At 50.0% G+C, this 19833-nt stretch overlaps 3 protein-coding genes across 6 annotated transcripts; 1 reads left to right on the forward strand and 2 right to left on the reverse strand.

The window, feature by feature from the left end:
* Window positions 1–317: 317 nt before the first annotated feature.
* On the reverse strand, window positions 318–6803 carry jtb (jumping translocation breakpoint). Of its 4 annotated transcripts, none has more exons than XM_088986844.1 (7): window positions 4602–4814; window positions 4343–4405; window positions 2194–2300; window positions 2083–2123; window positions 858–943; window positions 711–787; window positions 318–619 (listed from the first exon to the last, which is right to left on the reverse strand). In XM_088986844.1, exons 2-7 carry the CDS (start codon window positions 4352–4354, stop codon window positions 463–465), a joined length of 480 nt encoding a protein of 159 aa, XP_088842970.1. In that variant the 5' UTR covers window positions 4355–4405; window positions 4602–4814; the 3' UTR covers window positions 318–462. The 4 variants fall into 4 exon arrangements, with proteins under 4 accessions (XP_088842970.1, XP_088842969.1, XP_088842968.1 ...); XM_088986843.1 differs by lacking the exon at window positions 4602–4814 and adding an exon at window positions 6663–6803 and having other exon boundaries at window positions 349–619; window positions 711–790; XM_088986842.1 differs by having other exon boundaries at window positions 349–619; window positions 711–790; window positions 4602–4808.
* LOC148882594 (uncharacterized) lies at window positions 4820–10096 on the reverse strand. Its single transcript, XM_088986847.1, has 3 exons — window positions 8502–10096; window positions 6663–6779; window positions 4820–6614 (listed from the first exon to the last, which is right to left on the reverse strand). Exons 1-3 carry the CDS (start codon window positions 8589–8591, stop codon window positions 6477–6479), a joined length of 345 nt encoding a protein of 114 aa, XP_088842973.1. The 5' UTR covers window positions 8592–10096; the 3' UTR covers window positions 4820–6476.
* Window positions 10097–10205: 109 nt separating this feature from the next.
* Window positions 10206–17839, forward strand: LOC148882595 (regulating synaptic membrane exocytosis protein 2-like). The gene is made up of 26 exons (XM_088986839.1): window positions 10206–11228; window positions 11301–11411; window positions 11492–11591; window positions 11779–11902; window positions 11966–12000; window positions 12072–12127; window positions 12200–12235; window positions 12464–12594; window positions 12657–12828; window positions 12944–13149; window positions 13215–13322; window positions 13536–13583; window positions 13669–13728; window positions 13799–13858; window positions 13990–14099; window positions 14348–14803; window positions 14886–14927; window positions 15010–15048; window positions 15570–15717; window positions 15784–15888; window positions 16585–16760; window positions 16844–16979; window positions 17046–17158; window positions 17230–17331; window positions 17400–17560; window positions 17617–17839. Exons 1-26 carry the CDS (start codon window positions 11175–11177, stop codon window positions 17806–17808), a joined length of 3081 nt encoding a protein of 1026 aa, XP_088842965.1. The 5' UTR covers window positions 10206–11174; the 3' UTR covers window positions 17809–17839.
* Window positions 17840–19833: the final 1994 nt, after the last annotated feature.

Genomic DNA, 19833 nt, shown 5'->3' on the forward strand with positions numbered 1-19833 from the left:
AAGTGACTGTGAGTTTTGAAAGGCACTTAGAAATGAAATGGATTATTATTATTATTATTATAAAAAAAAAAGTCGGATACTCCCATTTCTGGCTCTCTTTGTTCACTTCACAAAGAGAGCCAGAAATGGGATCCAACTTTTTTTATAAGAACCGACTCGTTGGCGAACGACACATCACTAATGTGCAGCAAAGGAACATAACCAAACGAGCACTCTTCTTTTATCGGGTAGTGAGTGAGAAAAGTGCCGAGAGTGTTCCGCAAAGTCTCCAGTGCAATGAAACGGAGGCGTTGACAAAGCGGACACGCAGCAGAAAGTGGAGGAAAAGCATTTTTTTAGAGTTCACGCGAGTTCACGCGCACCCTTGCGCATCTCCAAATGCCGCACAGCAAAACAAAGCAAATGCGGCGGCGACGGCGGCAGTTCCGCCTTGGCGCATTTTGCATCCCGGTCGTGACGCCACTAGATGGACTCGATCTGTCGGCGAACTTTGTCGGAGGCCAGCCGGTCCAGTCGGCGCTGACGTAGGACCACCGAGACGGCACACAAGGACGTCACCGACAACATGGCCGCCTCGAACTTCCAGAAGAGACGCTCCTCCATGACGGCTGAGCGGCAGCTGTCGAGCACAGGTGCGGAGATGCCGTGACAACATTTGCGTGTGTGTGTGTGTGTGTGTCAAGTGCGCAGCGCGGCCGCGTTGAACGAACCTTTTGTACTCATCCCGGTTGGATTTGGTACAGTTAACCTTTTCCAGGTAGCCCGTGCGGCCGCACGCCGGCCTCGTCTTCTGAACACAAGAGGCCAACCATCGTCAACGCAAGGCGCGGGCGGCCACAGCGAATCCCCCCACGTACCGCCTGGAAGGCGTCGCACTGCGAGCACTCCACCGTCACCACAAAGTCCTCCACGAGCCAGCAGGGGGCGACATTGGCCTGGGTGGCTGCATGACAGACGACAAAAACAAGAATAATAATCATAATCATAATACATGTCATTTATAAGCGCCTTTCAAAGCCCACAAGGTCACGTTAGTCACAGTATCAGTTTTTCTGTGGGTGAGCAGCGGCAGCCACACGCGCCACTGTTCACTCAACCCGGAAGTAATTCAAATAGATAGAAAGCGAGACAACTAGCTAATGGATAGCTTATAGCTCACTAGATAGATAGCCATATACCTAATAATAATAATCCATTTCATTTGTAAGCGCCTTTCAAAACTCCCAAGCTCACTTTGCAATCACCGGCTCAGTTTTTCTGCGGGTGAGCAGTGGCAGCCACATGCGCCAGCGTTCACTCAACCCGGAATAACTCAAATAAATGAAAAACTAGCCAGCCAGCCAAAAGATAGCCAATAGCTATTAGGTATCTGTTCGCTAGCTAATAGCTATCGATTCGCTAGCAACTAGCTATCGATTCGCTAGCAACTAGCTATCTGTTCGCTAGTAATTAGCTGTTTGCTAGCAATTAGCTATCTGTTCGCTATCAGTTAGCTATCTGTTCGCTAGCAGTTAGCTATCTATTCGCTAGCATTAAGCTATGTGTTCACTAGCAATTAGCTATCTGTCCGCTATCAACTAGCTATCTGTTTGCTAGTAATTAGCTGTTTGCTAGAAATTAGCTATCTGTTCGCTATCAGTTAGCTATCTATTCGCTAGCATTAAGCTATGTGTTCACTAGCAATTAGCTATCTGTCCGCTAGCAATTAGCTATCTGTCCGCTAGAAATTAGCTCTGTCCGCTAGCAATTAGCTATCTGTCCGCTAGGTATTAGCTAGCTATTAGCTATCTATTCGCTAGCTATTAGATATCTATTCACTAGCCATTGGCTATCTTTTCACTAGTTGTTAGCGATCTTTTCACTCGCTAGCTAGCTTGCTTTCTATTTGAGTTACTTCCGGGTTGAGTGAACGCTGGTGCGTGTGGCTGCCGCTGCTCCACCACTCCTGTAACTGTAACGTGACCTTGAGAGTTTTGAAAGGCGCTTACAAATGAAATGTATTATTATTACTATTATTATTATTATTATCATCATTGTCATTGTTATTGTTGTTATCAATAGGTTTTGACACGTGACTTTTACCTGCAGTGTTGTCTTCAGCCAACAGGGCGGCTCCAAATACCCTGAAAGGCAAGCGTCGCAATCAGGAAACAAAGGAGCATGGGAGCACGTGGGAAGCGGCGGGGCTCCCACCTGAGGGCCACCAGGCCCCAGAAGAGAGCGTGCAGTACCAACGCGCGAGGACGGCAGCACGCCAGCGGGACTCGCCGCCACGCGCTCTCCATCGCACTCCCACGATGCTGAAAAGTGGGGTCAAAGGTCGTCAAGCCGCCTCAGTCTTGACCGCACTGACGCAGGCCGGAATCACACGTCTGCACGAGATCATCATCATCATATATTTAATTTCTAAGCGCCTTTCAAAATTCTCAAGGTCACTGGATAAGTTTTTCTATGGGTGAGCAATGGCAGCCACACGCGCCAGCGTTCACTGCACCCGGAAGTAACTCGGCTAGAAAGCTAGCCAGCTAATAGATAGCTAAGAGATTGGTAGATAGGCCTTCACTCAACCTTTTGTGATGTAATATAGGGAAAGGTGCACTTTTGCTACAAGCTAAATGTTGAAAACAAACACGACGCTGTAGCATCCATTGACGTAAAGAATTTGTCTCCTGTCCCACATAAATCCTCTTCAATTCCAAGCTGTGGCAGGTCGATTGTTTTTGCATGTCAAGTGTTTGCTTCTTTGCCCTAGCAGCGCGACCGAGCGAGACGTTCTCACGGTTCCTCACGGCTCCTCGCCACATCGCTATCTACCTGTATCTATTCTATGTATCTGCAAATTTCCCCATTGCGGGACGAATAAAGGTATTCTGATTCTGATTAACTAGCTATTAGCTAGCTATCTATTAACTAGCTATCTATTTTCCATCTATTTGCTATTTAACTAACTAGCTGGCTATGTATTAGCTAGCTATCTATCTCGCTATCTAGCTTGCTAGCTATTAGTTAGCTATCTAGCGATCTATTAGCTAGCTATCTAGCGATCTATTGGCTAGCCATGAAGCGATCTATTAGCTAGCTATCTAGCAATCTATTAGCTCGCCATCTATCGATCTATTAGCTAGCCATCTAGCAATCTATTAGCTAGCCATCTAGCAATCTATTAGCTAGCCATCTAGCAATCTATCTATTAACTAGCTATTAGCTAGCTAGATTTCTATCTGAGTTACTTAGCTATCAAATTAGCTGTCTATTAGCTAGCTAGCTTTCTATCTGAGTTACTTCCGGGTTGAGTGAAGGCCTAAATAGCTATATGTTAGCTATCTATTAGCTAGCTAGCTAGCTTTCTAGCCAAGTTACTTCTGGGTTGAGTGAACGCTGGCGCGTGTGGCTGCCGCTGCTAACCCACAGAAAAACTTATCCTGTGACATTGAGGGTTTAGAAAGGCGCTTATAAATTACATGCATTATTATTATTATTATTATTATAGACTGTGAGACTAATAAAGGCAAATCCAATCCAATAGTTCTGCATTAACTGACCCTTTAAAAGATTTCTTGAGTTTTTTTTTTGCAGTCTAAAATGAATATTAAATATTGAATCGTTTTTGGGAAAGGATTTAACCTACGTATTTTAGGCAGCGGTAGTTGTTTTAAAGTGCTCTATCAATACAGTTGAGTATTTTTTTTACACCTCAACTAGTTAAGTTTTGAATTGTGTCCACAGGGGTCGGGAACCTTTTTGACTATAAGAGAGAGCCATAAAAGTCAAATATTTTGATATGTTTTTCAATGAGAGCCACACACGCACACAAACACGTACGCACGTGATTTCAACAAAATGTCCGGATGTATTATTTCAAATAACTTTGTGGTCATACTCACCATTAAACTGAATAGTTTTCCATTCCTCGTGATTGGTATTAAAAATCCAGCCAAACGATCGTAATGAAAGTCAACTTGGCGGATACATACGCGAACGTACTGCTACCTAGCATTCATACTGCTCATTAGCTTGCACGCTTGCTTTCTGCTCTCTCACAGAAGTATACTGCTAACGTTAGCATGGGAATTGTTTCATTCGTGGTATTGTTCCATTGCAAATTAGAATCACGGCAGAACAGCTAGCTTGCTAGCTTTCAATCTATTTGAGTTACTTTCGGGTTGAGAGAACGCTGGCGTATGTGGGTGCCGCTGCTCACCCACAAAAAACTGATCTTTTGTTCTACATACTTGACAATAAAGATGATTCTGATTCTGATCATGTGACTGGAAAGTGACCTCGAGAGTTTTGAAAGGCGCTTATACAGGAAATGTATTATTATTAAAAAGGGGGCGTTTACCTGTTTCGACATCAACGGCCACCTAGGTCAGTATCATCCAATCAAAATGGCGTTTTCCGCCAACTGCCGCCCAAACAGGAAATGAATAGCAAAAAAGCAAGAATATGTTAGTTTTATCGGCGAGCCAGATGAAATTATTGAAAGAGCCATAAGTTCCCCACCCATTCCGAACAAAAAAGGCGAGGTCATTGGAGAAAAGGGGAAACATTGAAATGCGAAAGCGAGCAGTTCGTATGGAAGTCTTGGTGAACTCACTCACCGTCGTTATTGTCGGGGTCAGACCCAGTCGTCATTTCACAACCTAATCCAAAACTCGCTTTCAAACGTCAACTCAAGCGAACGGACGACGTCAACCGAAAATTCGCGAGGCTGCTTCACGGCGTCCGTCAACGACGAACACGACAGCAACGCGAAGAAGGGGAAAAGCTTCAAGTCTCCGAAATGGACTGAGCAGGATGTTCGTCATCATCCCTTCACAATTAAAGACCAAGTTGCTGGGGAAAAAAAGTTGACAATCTGCAGAAACGTTGAACCGAACCGACACCCAATAGCATTTGAATCCAGCGTGTTTTTTTCTCTCGCTCTCTCTCATATACCAACCCAATTTACCTTTCGGATCATCGTGACATTTTTATTTGGAAATTTACTGTTGGACGTTTCCTCAACCCGCGTAACCTGAAGTGCGTCGTGACCGTTTTTTTCTGATTCAACATTACAAAAGCCTCATCCATTATTATAATTATTTCACTTGTGAATATATAAAATCCAATACAATAGTGATGAAAATGTGTGAGGATTTCTGAAGGTTCCCTTTTCAAGGCATTGGAAGAACATAATACGACACAAAACGACGAAAAACAAGCTAGCTGGATAGCGTTGAAGAATGTAGCCTTATGAGTACGATTGGGACTCGTCACTGCAGACAAGTGATGGGAATTCCGGCTCCTTTCATTGAGCCGGTTCTTTTGGCTCGGCTCACTAAAAAGATGCGGCTCTTTTGGCTCCCAAATGGTTGCTCAGTTGTTTTGTTGCTGAAATTAACTACCTAAAATCATGTGAAATTGTGTGAAAAACGAATTACTCGTTTAAAAAATACACAATATAAAAGATTTTTATTTGTATGGCTTTATATACGTATATGCGCACAGAGAGCATTCACTAACTTTCACGTTCCCTGTGGTTACTCTGGTCTGATCATCAGCTGTCAGTAATTTGCTTTTCATATTAATAATCATACCAACTAGTAAAAAATATAATAATTGAATAATAATAACAGCATAATGTGATATCTATTAGCTATCTAGCTGGCTAGAGAGCTGGCTATTAGCAATATAGCCAGTTATTTAACTCAGGAAACATATTAGCTATCTAGTTAACTAGCTATCTAGCATTCTATTAGCTAGCTAGCTAGCTTTCTATCTTTTTGAGTTATTTCGGGTTGAGTGAACACTGGCGCGTGTGGCTGCCGCTGCTCACCCACAGAAAAACTTATCCTGTGACTGTAAAGTTTTGAAAGGCGCTTCTAAATGAAATTAATTATTATTATTATATCTTGCTGGCTAGCAAGCTAGCTATTAGCTCTCTATTAGCTGGGTGAACGCTGGTGCGTGTGGCTGCCGCTGCTCACTCACCCACAGAAAAAACTTATGCTGTGACTAAAATGACCTTGAGTTTTGAAAGGCGCTTAAAAATGACATGTATTATTATTATTATTATTAATTATTTCATTTCCAAGCGCCTGTCAAAACTCTCAAGGTCACTTTACAGTCACTGGATCAGTTTTCTGTGGGTGAGCAGTGGCAGCCACACTCGCGAGCGTTCACTCAACCCGGAATACCTCAACAAGATAGAAAGCTAGCTAGCTAGCGAATAGAATGCTCGATAGCTAGCTAACTAAAGAGGTAATATGTTTCCTGACTCAAATAGCTTGCTAGCTGTATTCCTAATTGCTAGCTCTCTAAATAGCTAATAGATTTAGCTATATATGTTTCTCTACGATTGTCACACTTTTTCTGTTACAAACTGACACCGGCCCGCCATCACGGAAGGGAAAAGTTATGTGGCCCTCACAGGAAAAAGTTTGGGGAGCCCTGCTTTAAAGTCACAGACGGTCGCAGTGGAGTCAAAACGGCGCTCAGATGCTCCGAATGAAGATGCGGGAACAGGTGGAACCTGTGGGACATTGGCAGGTCTGGCCAAATGGACCGAGTCCTGGTCTGGACTCCGTCCAGCAGAAGGCGGCCTTGTGACAATGCACACGCAAAAACGGCCGCTAGCGTGCTGGACAAACGTCGGCGGAAAAGCTAGCTCAAAACGTTACCATGTAGGTGAAGCGACGCCTCCGAAGGCGGCGACAAAGTCCGGGAAGTCGCCGGAAGTCGCCGCCGTGACCCGTGGCCACGCCCCACCCGACCTGGCGCCGCGGCGTCGCCTCGACCTGAGAGGGACGACCAAACACGCTTTAGCCACGCGGCAGCTAAGCCACGTGCCGGCGGGCGCCGCCTACTCGTGATGGGAATCTTGTCAGAGAGCCGGTTCTTTTGGCTCGGCTCACTAAAAAGATCCGGCTCTTATGACTCCCAAAAGTCGGAAAAAAATCCTGCACCGAACTTCATTAAAAGTCTGCAATAAATGGGGGATCTTTGATATGGCATGTAATTTTCACCTTGAGTTCACGGATCGCGTATCTAGCATGCTTTTGTACTGTCGTGAAGTGAAAAATAAACTTATGCATGACATAAAAACGTCATTTATTATTTTCATAACGCACTCTTGCAATCGTGACTCTGAGTAGCACTCGACATTGTTCTACACACACGAGAGAAAACCACGAACGCCAGCATGTACATACTGTATGAAAAACAGTGATTGTTGCAAGCGATAAAGATATCTGAATACAACACAATTAAATACATGCACGGAAAACAAAAACTGCAACGTTTTCATTACTCACGTTGATAAAGTATTCTGCGGCACGTCGAACACTTTCACAATGGAGGATTTGCTTCTTGTAGGATAATGAAAATAGTATCGTAATAAGCAGTACTATCGATATAACGAGACTTTACTGTATATGGCTTTATTTATACGTCCACAGAGAGCATTCACTAACTTTGACTTTCCCTGTGGTTACTCTGGTCTGATGATCAGCTGTCACTCATTTGCTTTTCATATTAATAATGCCTATCATACCAACTAGTAAAATTGATAATAATTGAATAATAATAACAGCATAATGTGATAACATTTGTCCACTGCTGCATCTGTCTGTAATTCTCCCTCCTCTACCACGGATATCGACCAATCGTGTGCGGCTTTAACCAAAGACTGGGGGCGGGGAATAGAGGACAAAAAGCTAGCTATTAGCTGTCTAGCTGTTGGCTATCTGGCTATTTATTAGCTGGCTAGCTATTATCTGTCTAGCTGGCTGGCTGTGAGCTGTTGGCTATCTGGCTGTCTATTAGCTATTTATTTACTATCCATTAGCTAGCTAGGTAGCTATTAGCTGTTGGCTATTTATTAGCTGTCTCGTATTAGCTGGCTAGCTGTTGGCTATCTGGCTATTTATTAGCTGTCTAGCTGGCTGGGTGTAAGTTGTCTAGTTGGCTAGCTGTTTGCTATCTGGCTATTTATTAGCTGGCTAGCTATTAGCTGTCTAGCTGGCTGGGTGTAAGTTGTCTAGTTGGCTAGCTGTTTGCTATCTGGCTATTTATTAGCTGGCTAGCTATTAGCTGTCTAGCTGGCTGGCTGTAAGCTGTCGGCTATCTGGCTATCTATTTGCTATTGATTAGCTAGCTAGATAGCTATTAGCTGTCTAGCTAGCTAGCTGTTGGTTATCTGGCTATCTATTAGCTATTTATTTGCTATCCATTAGCTAGCTAGCATTCTATCTATTTGAGTCACTTCGGGGTTGAGTGAATGCTGGCAAATGTGGCTGCCGCTGCTCACTCACAGAAAAACTTTATCCTGTGACTGTTAAGTGACCTTGAGAGTTTTGAAAGGGGCTTAGAAATGAAATGTATTATTATTATTATGATGATTTAAAAAAAAAGTCGGCTCCCATTTCCAGCTCCTTCTTGGGAGCGGCTCTCTTCTTTGACTTCAGAGATGCGGCTCTAAGAACCGGCTCGTTGGCGAAGGGCACATCACTAGCGCCTACCTCGGTGGGCGGCCTGCACCCGGCCTGCAAACACGCCAGCGCCAGCGCCATCAGCGCGGCAGCCATCGTCTTCTTCCAACGGGCGTCCATGTCAAAGGACCAAAGAGGGAAATGAGCCTGTTGGGCCACTTGCCGCGAGTAGCGCGAGAGCTCCAGACGTCAACTCGCCCGCCGTCACTTTGTTCGTCGTCCTCGTCAAGACTCCCGGCGGTCCTGGAACAAACACAGGCGAACGACAATTATTTCGGGGGCTCTTTCTCACGATTTTGCATGCATGTGGGTCTGCGCACATGCACACACACACACACAGGCACGCATGCACACACACCCACAAGCCCAAACACACACACACACACACGCACACACACACACACACACACACACACACACACACACACACACACACACACACACACACACACACACACACACACACGTTTTTTGTACTTGGTGGGGACAAGAGGTGTGAAGGATTTGCCCTGTGGGAACACACACACACACGTTCGCGCACACACATAGTTTAACTCATTTTTTGCCAGGTGTGAAAACATGTCTCCCCTCCGGTGCCAGGGTTTTTGTCATTGTGACTCGAATTCCAGGACCCACAGAATATGGACTTTTAGAAGCACATAAACATTCAATGCAGCGTAATAAACGTTTCTTTCATCAGAAAAGAAGAGTAAATTCCTAAATGATATAGCTTTGGAGTTATATGAGATGGAAGTGAGGGCAGATGTGCAAAATAAAATACAGATTGGTTGATATGGCGCTTTCACAACAGCTGAAACTAGAACAAAGCGCTAACATGGAGGCCATGGCCAGCTCTTTACCGGGACCCAAAAAAGAAAAAAAGAAAACCCGAACTAATTCGGGAATGGCGCTCGACGTCATATTTTCAATTCTGGCTAGCTAGCTTTCTGGCTAATTATATAGCTAGCGAGCTATTTGCTATCAATTAGCTAGCTAGCTAGCTTTCTATCTATTTGAGTTACTTCCACAATTAGCTAGCTAGCACACTAGCTTTCAATCTATTTGAGTTACTTCCGGGTTGAATGAACGCTGGCGCATGCGGCTGCCGCTGCTCACCCACAGAAAAACTGATCCTGTGACTGTAAAGTGGCATTGAGAGTTTTGAAAGGCGCTTAGAAATCAAATGGATTATTAGTATTATTATTAAAAGTCACAGCAATGGACCAACATCTGCCGTAGCTTCTGACTTGCGCAAGAGCTATTCACAATCACGAGTCCAAGCAATGTGATCAGATCGGAAGAGTTGCTCACTAGATAGCTAATATGTTTCCTGGCTCAAATAGCTAGCTAGCTATATTGCTAATAGCTAGCTCTCTAGCTAGCTGCATAGTTAATAGATAGCTTGCTAGCTAGATTGCTAATGTTTCCTGACCCGTTCAGTTGCAAATCGCTAATGAGATGAAGCATTTGCCCGATGGCGCAGCTCACAGGAGGCTTAGCGCCGCTTAATGCGGCTACCGCCAACGCATGACGCGGTTGCAATGGGCTAGCGACAAGGCCTGACGTCATGAGCAACAAAAGTCATTGGTGGCTCACTCGGGGACTGACCCCGGGGTCAAAGTGACCGTTGGGTGGGGGCAGGGACAGGATGGGGTGGGGGCAGGGGGAGCTAAGTGGCTAGGGCTGACCCCAGAGAGAGCGCCCCCTACGCCCTGAGCGAGCCACGCCTCACTTTTGGGCACCGACACCCACCTCCCACATGTTCCTGTCCTTCCTTAAAAGCCTTTGCGAAAGCAAATCAACCAACGGCGGCGACGGGCGAGACAGCGAGCTGCGACGTGCCGGCAACTACAAAGCACGACGACAAACTTGTGGTGAGCCAAAACAAGCGAGACGGCGCTGAAGCAAGCGCCTCGGTCATCTCGCTCGGTCACCGGCGCCATTCCGGCTGGTTGCGTCCAGTAGGTGGGATCAGGAAAAGCTGTACGGGCCCTCCGGGGCGAGGCCCCAACAGGAAATGGAGCGTCATGCTGACGATGCACGCGGCCTTGTTGCCATTGGGCCACGAGTCGGCAAGCAGATTACCGGCGCTGATCCGAGATCTTTCCCCTGGGGCCGGCCGGCCTGGTAGAACGGGCGACGCTCCGGTCGCGAATGGATCTTGAATCTGCGAAACTTGGCCGACACCTCCGTCAAAAGACGATGGAGAGGGAGGCGGCGCTGATGAAAGCGCCCGAGCCGCTCGGCGTCCACGCAGGCTCCCAGAACTAAAGTCCGAAGACGCCAGCTGGAGTCATCGCCACGACACTCAATTGGATTAAGGCAGGGCGAGGCGGATTAGCTGCCGATCACCTTGGAGATGTCAGAATAGGAACAAGATGGCCACCCGTCGGCCACTCACGCACCGATCGCTGACGTTTGCCGTCCGAATGGAGTCGCCCGGAAAAAGTCTAGCGCAGATGTCATGACACAGGTGGCCTGCGCACTGGCAACCATCGCCTTATGGCGACTTGGCTGCGTTAGCTTGCGCATTGGTCGTTTTTTGAGTGGGTGGCGCATGGTTTTGAATTGACGTGACCTTATTTTGGAGCCTTGACATTCATTCGTTCATCGCCGCCGACGGTCAATCCGCAAGGTCACGAGCAAGCGTGGCAAAACCTGCCGTCTGACCTCTCGCGGGCCGCCGACCGGCTAGGAGACGACATGAACTTCTGCCGTTGGGCCGATGAGAGTGGAGGCGCCACCACCGCGGCCGGGGTGAGCTCCGCCTCCTTCGCCGCAAGTGCCGTCCGCCCGTGTCGGTAAAGTCACCCTGCCTCCCCCCGCCAGCATGGGACATGGCGACCGTCCACAGACGGCGAGCGTCTAATTGGCCGAATTTTGCTGGACAAGACGGCGAGGGACGGCTCCGTTCACGCAGACCCCGTGCTCGGACTTAAGGCTGGTTCCCTCGTCTCCATCCCGCCGTCCCTTCCTCACCGCGACCCTCCAGATTGTGGTGATGTTGTTTGAGGTTGCAGGTGACCGGCGGCAAAAGGACAGATTCCGGTCATCTGTGCGCGTTCATCACTCAAGTCAAGCGAGGAAGTCTGGCGGACATCGTGGGACACCTGCGAGCAGGTCTGGCAAGACGGCCCCGTCGTTCCCCGCCTGCTCGGCGAAGCCCGTGCGCACTCGCGCCTGGTCTGGACGCACTCAAGGGCGGCCGGGTGGTGGAGCGCTTTTGCTGCCTTTTCGCCGATGCGGGTCACCTCCGCCTCGGCTTCCGGTCACCGGGCCTGGCCTTTTTGCTTTGGCTGCGGTCTAGGAGATCAGGTTGTGCAATGGAACGGTCACGTCCTACAGGGAGCAACCTTCGACGACGTCTACAACATCATCCTGGAGTCCAAAGCAGAGCCGCGGGTGGAGCTGCTGGTGTCGCGACCCATCAGGTGAGGTCACCATTTCCGAGTTGGCAAGCGGTGGCCTCAGCCGACCCCCGTTTGTGTGTCCAGAGCTGCAGACTCTTGCCGCGGACAGCCGCTCTCCGGTGCGTCCATCGGCCCAGGTTTGATCTGGACTTTCGCACGGCAGGCAGTGAAACGGTGCCTTCTTCGACAGGTGGTGCTTCCTTTTACTCTCCCGTGAGCCCAAACAGCGAGGAGGCACGGGTCCCGGTAAGTCCACAGGGCTCGCGGCGCCATCTCCTTCCTGGCCAGTCTGCCAAAACAAGTTGGTCCTGCTTTCAGGCGGGGAGTAAGCACGTTTTGGTTCCCAGACTTCAGGTGAGTGGACACTTTTCAGTTGAGGACGACGCCGGTAGGTTGGATGGAATGACTTTGGAGAGTCGCCCGGCTGCCCTGGCCTCAAATGAGGTTTTTGGCGACGCTGGCCGCCATGGGTCAGCGATTTGGGGGGGAGGCTCATGCGGTCTTGACTAAAACGCTCATCCTGGTCCGCGCCCTTGCATTTATCAAGGCCTTGGCGTCAAAATGGTGGCTTTCTTCCATAAGGTGAAGCTGTGCTACGAAAACCTTGGCCAACAGCTCATGGTAACCGTCCTCGGGGCCAAAGACCTTCCGGTTCGGGTCGATGGCCGCCCATGCAGCCTTTATGTGGAAATCAACTTGCTTCCGGACAGAAGGTTCGAAGTTCAAACGAGCGGAGTGAGCGGCCGAGGAGAAGACGAGATGCTTTTCTATTCAGCTCCAACAGTAGGCGGAGGACAAAGACAGTGAGGAAGTCGTCGGAACCTCGGTGGAACCAGACCTTTCTGTACTCCCCGGTCCACGAACGGGGCTTCTGGGAGCGTGCGTTGGAGTTGACGGTGTGGGATCGGGTCGGCGTCGCTGAGGAAGACGGTCGGTTTCTCGGACAGGTGCGATGCCGAAGGACTGCAGACGACCTAGTCCAAACAAGTTGAGTCTAAGTGGGCCAGATTCGGGGGCAGCTGAAAGAAAGGACGTGCGCGCCCCCCTCTTGATGCGCTCCAGGTTGTCATCGGACTGGAGAAGAGCGCCCTGATGGATGATCAGCCGCACTGGTTCAAGCTGGGCGGTGGCGATTGGGCCTCCCTGCCACGAGTTGCCGCTTCGCGCTCCCTTCGCCGCCGGTGCAGCTCGGCCCGCCTTTTGAGTGAGCCCAGGCCGTCGTCTTGTGAGCCGGCGCCAGCGAGGTGCTGGTCGTCCCCGATCCGCAGGTAGACCTACGCCGCCCGCCACCGCCCGGTTTGCCCATGACATGAGTTTGCCGCCCGGCTTGCAGCGTAACCCCACTCTATCCGCTTTCCCGCCACGACGCCGTGCGGCTGCTTCGAGGCTCCAAGGTCACCCGAGCCCATTCCGACGTCGGCCTCCGCAGCGGCCCGGACAAGTAAGGACAAAAACAAATCTTGGACTTCTTCTGGTCACAGGAGAGGGTTAGGGTTGGGGTATAGGCTTAGGGATGAACCGAGGGTTAGGGGTTGGGATGAATCAAGGGATAGGGATGAACCGAGGGTTAGGGATGAACCGAGGGTTAGGAATGAACCGAGGGTTAGGGGTTAGGGTTGAGGTTCGGGGTGAACCGAGGCCATGTGTCCACCAGGTCTTTGAGGAGGAGCTCCGGAACCATTTCTCTTGAGTGCAATGACTGGTACGAGGAGACAAAAAACAGCCCGCCAAAAACTCTGATGATGACAATCTGATGGAAAGGAGTTGTCGATGCATTCCGTGCGTAGTTACCCCGGAGGATTTTCCTGGCCAGAGCAGAAGGCCAACGGGAGCGTTGAGGACTTAAGGTGAATCTGTTGATTTAAGGGGCGGTCGTGGCCAGGTTCAAAGCTCAGCAGCTCTTTTTCTGCTCTTTAGCCTAGACTTCAATCCAGACTTACTTTGGGAAGGGGAAGCCTTCAACGAGGACCTGCTGAGGTAAATGAGAGCGCTGGTCCTCCTTTGACCAGGTGGAAACAAAATGAATGAAAGTCGCCCGCATCCAGCGTTGCCGAGACTAACCCGTCGCTAGTCAACGCGCCCTCTCTCTCATTGTGCTCTTCTGACAGAGGAGGCCGCCATGACGCCTGGCTCCCCTCCAGTCCCCTCAGAAGTCCCGAGTGCGGTCGCCGAGGTCGCCAGCTGCCCGGCGTCCCGCCCAAGGGTGCAGCGGACACACGTAAGTGAGACAGCTTGCACCGTCAACCAAGCTCCGGCGCTCACTAAGGTGCCATCGGCGAGCTTCTTTTTCTTCTTATCCCTCTTCTTCGCCTCCTTCTTCCTCTTCTTCTTGTCCTCCTTCTTCTTCTCTCCATCTTCTTGTGTGCTCAAGTCAACACGCGGCTCAGCGTCTCGCTGTCGGCGACGGGTGTCTTTCAAAGAGTCTTTGCTCAATCTTTGCTCTTCTCTCATCCTGCTTGGCGCCAGTTTGGGCCGGCAAAGGGGCGGCAACCGGGATTGGCGCCGCCCCCACTCACCTGTCGCCTCCCCTCCTGCAACGACAGGCGCCTCCCACGGGCAACCCGCAATACCCTCCGCTCATTAGAATCCAAGCTCCGCCTACCACGGGAGAGCCGCAATCGCAGCCGCCAACTTTGAGCGTCGAGGCGGCTCAGCGCCGACCGGCTCGCTCCCCACCTCCCGCACCAACGCCGTCTCCTCCTCCTCACACACTTCTTCAAGCTCCTCCCCTGCCAGCCCCTAACCCCGCCACTTCTGAATCTCAAGCTGCTAGCTCGCCCTTTACCATTCCTCATCCGGTCCCTCCCCCCCCTCCGGCGACAACTTCTCATAAAGAGCCTCCGCCAGCCCCCTCGGCGTGTCATCAAGCTCCGGTTCCCCCGGCAGCGAGCGGTTCTCCGGCTCCGCCCCCCCAGACCCCAGGTGCGTGTGAAACCGGCGCTCGCCGACCGCCATGTTTGCAGATGGCGCTCTAATTTGGCCACATCCTGTCACGCGACGTCAGAGGCGGAGAGACGTTCCGCCACGCCCGGAGGGAGCCGGAAAGGTCAGTGCACGGCCGTCGTGCGGTCGCACCTGCGAACCTCGCCGTCCAGCTTTTGCTTTGTCTTTCGCACGCTGGCGCTCAGAGGTCACATGGGAGGACCTGCAGAGCAAGGCGGCAAACGGTGCGTGTGTGTGTGTGTGTGTATATATACAGTAAAGTCTCGTTATATCGATATTCAAGGGAGTCCGAAAAAATATCCATATAACCGGGACTATCGATATATCCGACCCTGTTTGCATGTAATTTTCTCCGTACGTGCATAGAAATAGTATCGATATAACCGGGACTATCAATATATCCGATATCGATATAACGAGACTTTACTGTATATACACGACTTCAACAAAATGTCAGAATATTTTATTTCAAATAACTTTGTGATAATACCCCATTAATATGAATGTTTTTCTGTTCCTTGTGATTGATAAAAATCCAGCCAAACTATCAGAATAAAAGTCAATTTGCCGGGTAGATACGCAAGGTTACTGCTAGCTAGCCTGCAAACTGCTCATTTGGCTGTCTATTGGCTATCTTTTACCTAGCTAGCTGGCAGAAAAGCGCGAGGTTCGCCTCCATTTTGTTGCCAAGTAGAAGCAAGAAGGGTCTTTCCCCTTTTTGGTTCTACGACCGTCGTCCCCGCAGGTGCGACCAAGCATCCAGAAAAGGAGAGCGGCAGCGCAGCTCAAATGGCTGCGCAGATGCGGGATGGCCAAGCGTTGACCTCGTCCCTCAGCAACTCCAGCGACTTGTCGGCCCAGTCGGTCCTCCTCGACGACCCTCAAAGCATCAGGTGAGCGCCTTACCGCCACTGCAGCCATCGCACCTTCTGAAAAGCCCCTGTCGCCGGCGGGCGCAGTCAGGTGGATGCAGCGGCAGTTTCGTCTGAGGACTCCGGAGTAGGATCGGCGGAAAAGGCCGCCTCTCGTTCCAACGAATCCATGGAGGAGCTGGAGTCGTCCAAGTAAGTGAAGGGGTGCCGCCACGTGTCATCTCGGGAGGTTTTTCGTTTTGGGTAATTGGCCCGCGGGTCCGACTCAACAACAACTTCTTGCTGCTTCACCATGTTTGGTAAAAACAAGCCATTTATTGATTTAACCAATTAGTTCATGTCTATTTTTGTGGGGCGATGGTGTGGGAGGGGCGTGGCTTTCTTTCCAATGTAATTTTCAGTGCAGCGTCTGACCACTTGTACGATCATCAGAGAGCAATTTGGGGTTAAAATCTATCTATTAGCTATATAGCCACCTAGCTACTTATTTGAGTCAGTAAACATATAGATATCTAACTAGCTAGCTAGCTCTATAGCTACCTAGCTAGTTGTTTGAATCGGAAAACATATTAGCTATCTAACTTGCTATTTATTAGCTAGCTAGCTAGCTAGCTTTCTATCTTTTTGAGTTATTCCAGGTTGAGTGAACGCTGGCGCGTGTGGCTGCCGCTGCTCACCCACAGAAAAACTGATCCAGCGGCTGTAAAGTGACCCTGCGAGTTTTGAAAGGCGCTTACAAATTAAATGTATTATTATTATTATTATTATTATATAAACTCAGGCAGATACCAATAACTTTTTCTCAGCATGGTGCGTTCAGGAAGGGCAGTTTCGGCACATCTCGTGCAGCTCGAACTTGACGTTCACCTTTTGACACGCCGTCCGCAGGTCGCCCGCCGCGCCCGCCACCAAGTCCGCCAGCGTGGGTGGCGACATTTGTTCCCTGAGCCGCAACGATGACGACGACGACGACAAAAAACGACGATCCAGTTTGGGCGCTCGGGTGATGGGGATGGTCGGCCTGGGAAAGAAGAGCCAAAACGCCTCGCAACTCAATCCGGAGGGTGAGCCCCGTCGAGACAAACGCAAACGCAATCGAGCAGAAGGCGGAGCTTCGCGGGCTCCACGCCGCTCACGTCTTTTCCAGAGGAAGAGAAGAAGAAGAAGGTGGTGAGACTTCCCGTCCAGAGGAGCGTGGAAACCGGACTGGCCGTGGAGTTTAAGTCGCGCTTCACCCGACAGCCCAGCCGCGATCCCGATGCGGAGGACCCGAAGCCCGGCGCGTACGAGCCGTCGTGGTCGCGCGGCCCTTCCTACATATTCCCATCGTGATGCCGTTTGCATTTCAGTTTGGTCTTCCCGGGGGTCAAGCTGGCCACAGACAAACACTTCACCGGTTTCCTTGATGGCTTGGGTCCTGCCCAGCTGGCTGGCAGGCAGACGTTGGCCACGCCTCCCATGGGTACCGACCAATCCGAAAATGTCTGAAGGGCGGACGGGTTGTAACCCGAAGTGCGCGGCTCTGTTGCTCAGGAGATATCCAGATCGGAATGGTCTACAGGAAGGAGCGCCTGGACGTGGAGGTGATCCGGGCCAGGGGGCTTGTGGGTAAACAAGGAAACAAGAACACGCCAGGTAAGTCCGAGGGCGCGAGAGACCACAAATCCCGAGCAAACGAGCGCGGCTAAGCCCGAATGGTGAAGAGCCGCTGTGCGGCGGCTCAGCCGCTTATGTGAAGGTCTACCTGATGGACAACGGCAAATGTCTGTTGAAGCGAAGAACTCGTCTGGCCAGAAAAACACTAGATCCTCTCTATCAACAACAGCTGCAGTTTGAAGAGAATCCCGAAGGCAAAGTTCTGCAGGTAAGGCGCTAACGCCGCACGCTTTGCCAGCCGACTAACATGGACCAACTGCTCAGATCATTGTGTGGGGCGATTACGGCAAGATGGACCACAAATCCTTCATGGGCGCCGCTCAGGTCCTTCTGGACGACTTGGACCTGTCCATCATGGTGATCGGCTGGTTTAAACTGTTTCCAGCCACCTCCCTGGTGGATCCCGCCCTGGCCCCGCTGACCAATAAGGAGACAGAGGGGGCCGGCGCGCCATAGGGCAAACCAACCGGACAGTCACGTGTCCTCAACTTCCCGTACAGTCACGTGACCTCAACTTCATGGACAGTCACGTGTCCTCAACTTCATGGACAGTCACATGTCCTCAACATCCCGGACAGTCACGTGTCCTCAACTTCCCGGACAGTCACGTGACCTCAACTTCATGGACAGTCACGTGTCCTCAACTTCCCGGACAGTCACGTGTCCTCAACGTCCCGGACAGTCACGTGTCCTCAACGTCCCGGACAGTCACGTGTCCTCAACTTCATGGACAGTCACGTGTCCTCAACTTCCCGGACAGTCACGTGTCCTCAACTTCCCGTACAGTCACGTGACCTCAACTTCATGGACAGTCACGTGTCCTCAACTTCCCGGACAGTCACATGTCCTCAACTTCCCGGACAGTCACGTGTCCTCAACTTCCCGGACAGTCACGTGACCTCAACTTCCCGGACAGTCACGTGACCTCAACTTCATGTACAGTCACGTGACCTCAACTTCCCGGACAGTCACGTGACCTCAACTTTCCAGACAATCACGTGACCTCAACTTCATGGACAGTCACGTGTCCTCAACTTCCCGGACAGTCACGTGTCCTCAACGTCCCGGACAGTCACGTGTCCTCAACGTCCCGGACAGTCACGTGTCCTCAACTTCATGGACAGTCACGTGTCCTCAACTTCCCGGACAGTCACGTGTCCTCAACTTCCCGTACAGTCACGTGACCTCAACTTCATGGACAGTCACGTGTCCTCAACTTCCCGGACAGTCACATGTCCTCAACTTCCCGGACAGTCACGTGTCCTCAACTTCCCGGACAGTCACGTGACCTCAACTTCCCGGACAGTCACGTGACCTCAACTTCATGTACAGTCACGTGACCTCAACTTCCCGGACAGTCACGTGACCTCAACTTTCCAGACAATCACGTGACCTCAACTTCATGGACAGTCACGTGTCCTCAACTTCCCGGACAGTCACATGTCCTCAACTTCCCGGACAGTCACGTGACCTCAACTTCCCGGACAGTCACGTGACCTCAACTTCATGGACAGTCACGTGACCTCACGCTGAGGATTAGCCCACTAGCTAAAGAGGAGCAAACAAGTCAACAAAAGCAACGCGAGTGTTATCTGGTGGTTCAGCTGTGTAAATAAAGATTGGCGATGTTACACGTGTCCAGGTTCCAATTTTCTGCAACCCGCAAACGCCACCCGATGCATTGGCCGTTGTGTCTTTGTCTCTTTTATACCCCGTTGGGGTCGCAACCGCCAATGGTCTTTTGCTCCGAGTCTGTGGGCAAACGGTACCGTCGGACTTGATGGTACCACAAGCCAGAGGTTGCTCTTTTTAGAAGGGTTTTGGCAGTGTCTGAAACTCATGATAAAAAGTTAGCGGACACCAGGGCAGACAACTCTGAAAAGTTGCCTGCACGGCCATAAAGTTGCCTGCCCTCATTTTTCACAACTTGAAACACAATAAGACGACTAATCGCAAAAAAAAAAAACATTGTTGCAAAGTATTAAGGATTGTTTTTATGAAGGATGTACCTACCACAAATGCTCCCTTGCTTAATTGATGGTAAATCTCCCTTGCTGATGATTTTCCCCCAGTTGTCGTTTGTCCATACACTGTTGGTCATGTTTCACAATGCAATGTTTGCGTTGCGTCGTCTGCTACAAGCCACGTGAACTCCTCTTTCCATGATGGACACACGTTATGGAGCGTCATAAATTTTGTTAGCTTCTTTTGAATGTTTCTTCTGGGGCTGAGGTTCTGTGCATCTACTTTGGAAAATGATACGCAAATATAATTAGAATCAGGGACAGGAGGGAAATCAAAATCAAGAGGGTGACAGGGGAGGAAATCAATCAGTGTGAATATTTCTTGATTTATTTATCTAGCTAGCTATTTACTATCTAGCTCCCTGGCCAGCTCTATAGCTAGCTATAGAGCTATCTAGCTGGCTAGCTATTAGCTATCTATCTATTTGAGTTACTTCCGGGTTGAGTGAACGCTGGC

Source organism: Hippocampus bargibanti, linkage group LG20 (assembly GCF_051943395.1).
Source record: "Hippocampus bargibanti isolate YZ-2025 linkage group LG20, ASM5194339v1, whole genome shotgun sequence".
Taxonomy (NCBI): domain Eukaryota; kingdom Metazoa; phylum Chordata; class Actinopteri; order Syngnathiformes; family Syngnathidae; genus Hippocampus; species Hippocampus bargibanti.

Bases quoted from the DNA above. Each gene is read 5' to 3' on its own strand.
- LOC148882594 (XM_088986847.1), bottom strand. From the start codon at position 8,591: ATGGACGCCCGTTGGAAGAAGACGATGGCTGCCGCGCTGATGGCGCTG. The intron at 6,780-8,501 runs GTAGGCGCTAGT...CGTCCCTCTCAG, and splicing joins GGTGCAGGCCGCCCACCGAG to GTCGAGGCGACGCCGCGGCG. The intron at 6,615-6,662 runs GTAACGTTTTGA...CCAGCACGCTAG, and splicing joins GGCGTCGCTTCACCTACATG to CGGCCGTTTTTGCGTGTGCA.
- LOC148882595 (XM_088986839.1), top strand. From the start codon at position 11,175: ATGAACTTCTGCCGTTGGGCCGATGAGAGTGGAGGCGCCACCACCGCG. The intron at 12,128-12,199 runs GTAAGTCCACAG...TCCTGCTTTCAG, and splicing joins GCGAGGAGGCACGGGTCCCG to GCGGGGAGTAAGCACGTTTT. The intron at 17,561-17,616 runs GTAAGGCGCTAA...CCAACTGCTCAG, and splicing joins CCGAAGGCAAAGTTCTGCAG to ATCATTGTGTGGGGCGATTA.
- jtb (XM_088986843.1), bottom strand. The intron at 791-857 runs GTACGTGGGGGG...TCTTGTGTTCAG, and splicing joins AGTGCGACGCCTTCCAGGCG to AAGACGAGGCCGGCGTGCGG. The intron at 620-710 runs GTTCGTTCAACG...TGTGCTCGACAG, and splicing joins AACCGGGATGAGTACAAAAG to CTGCCGCTCAGCCGTCATGG.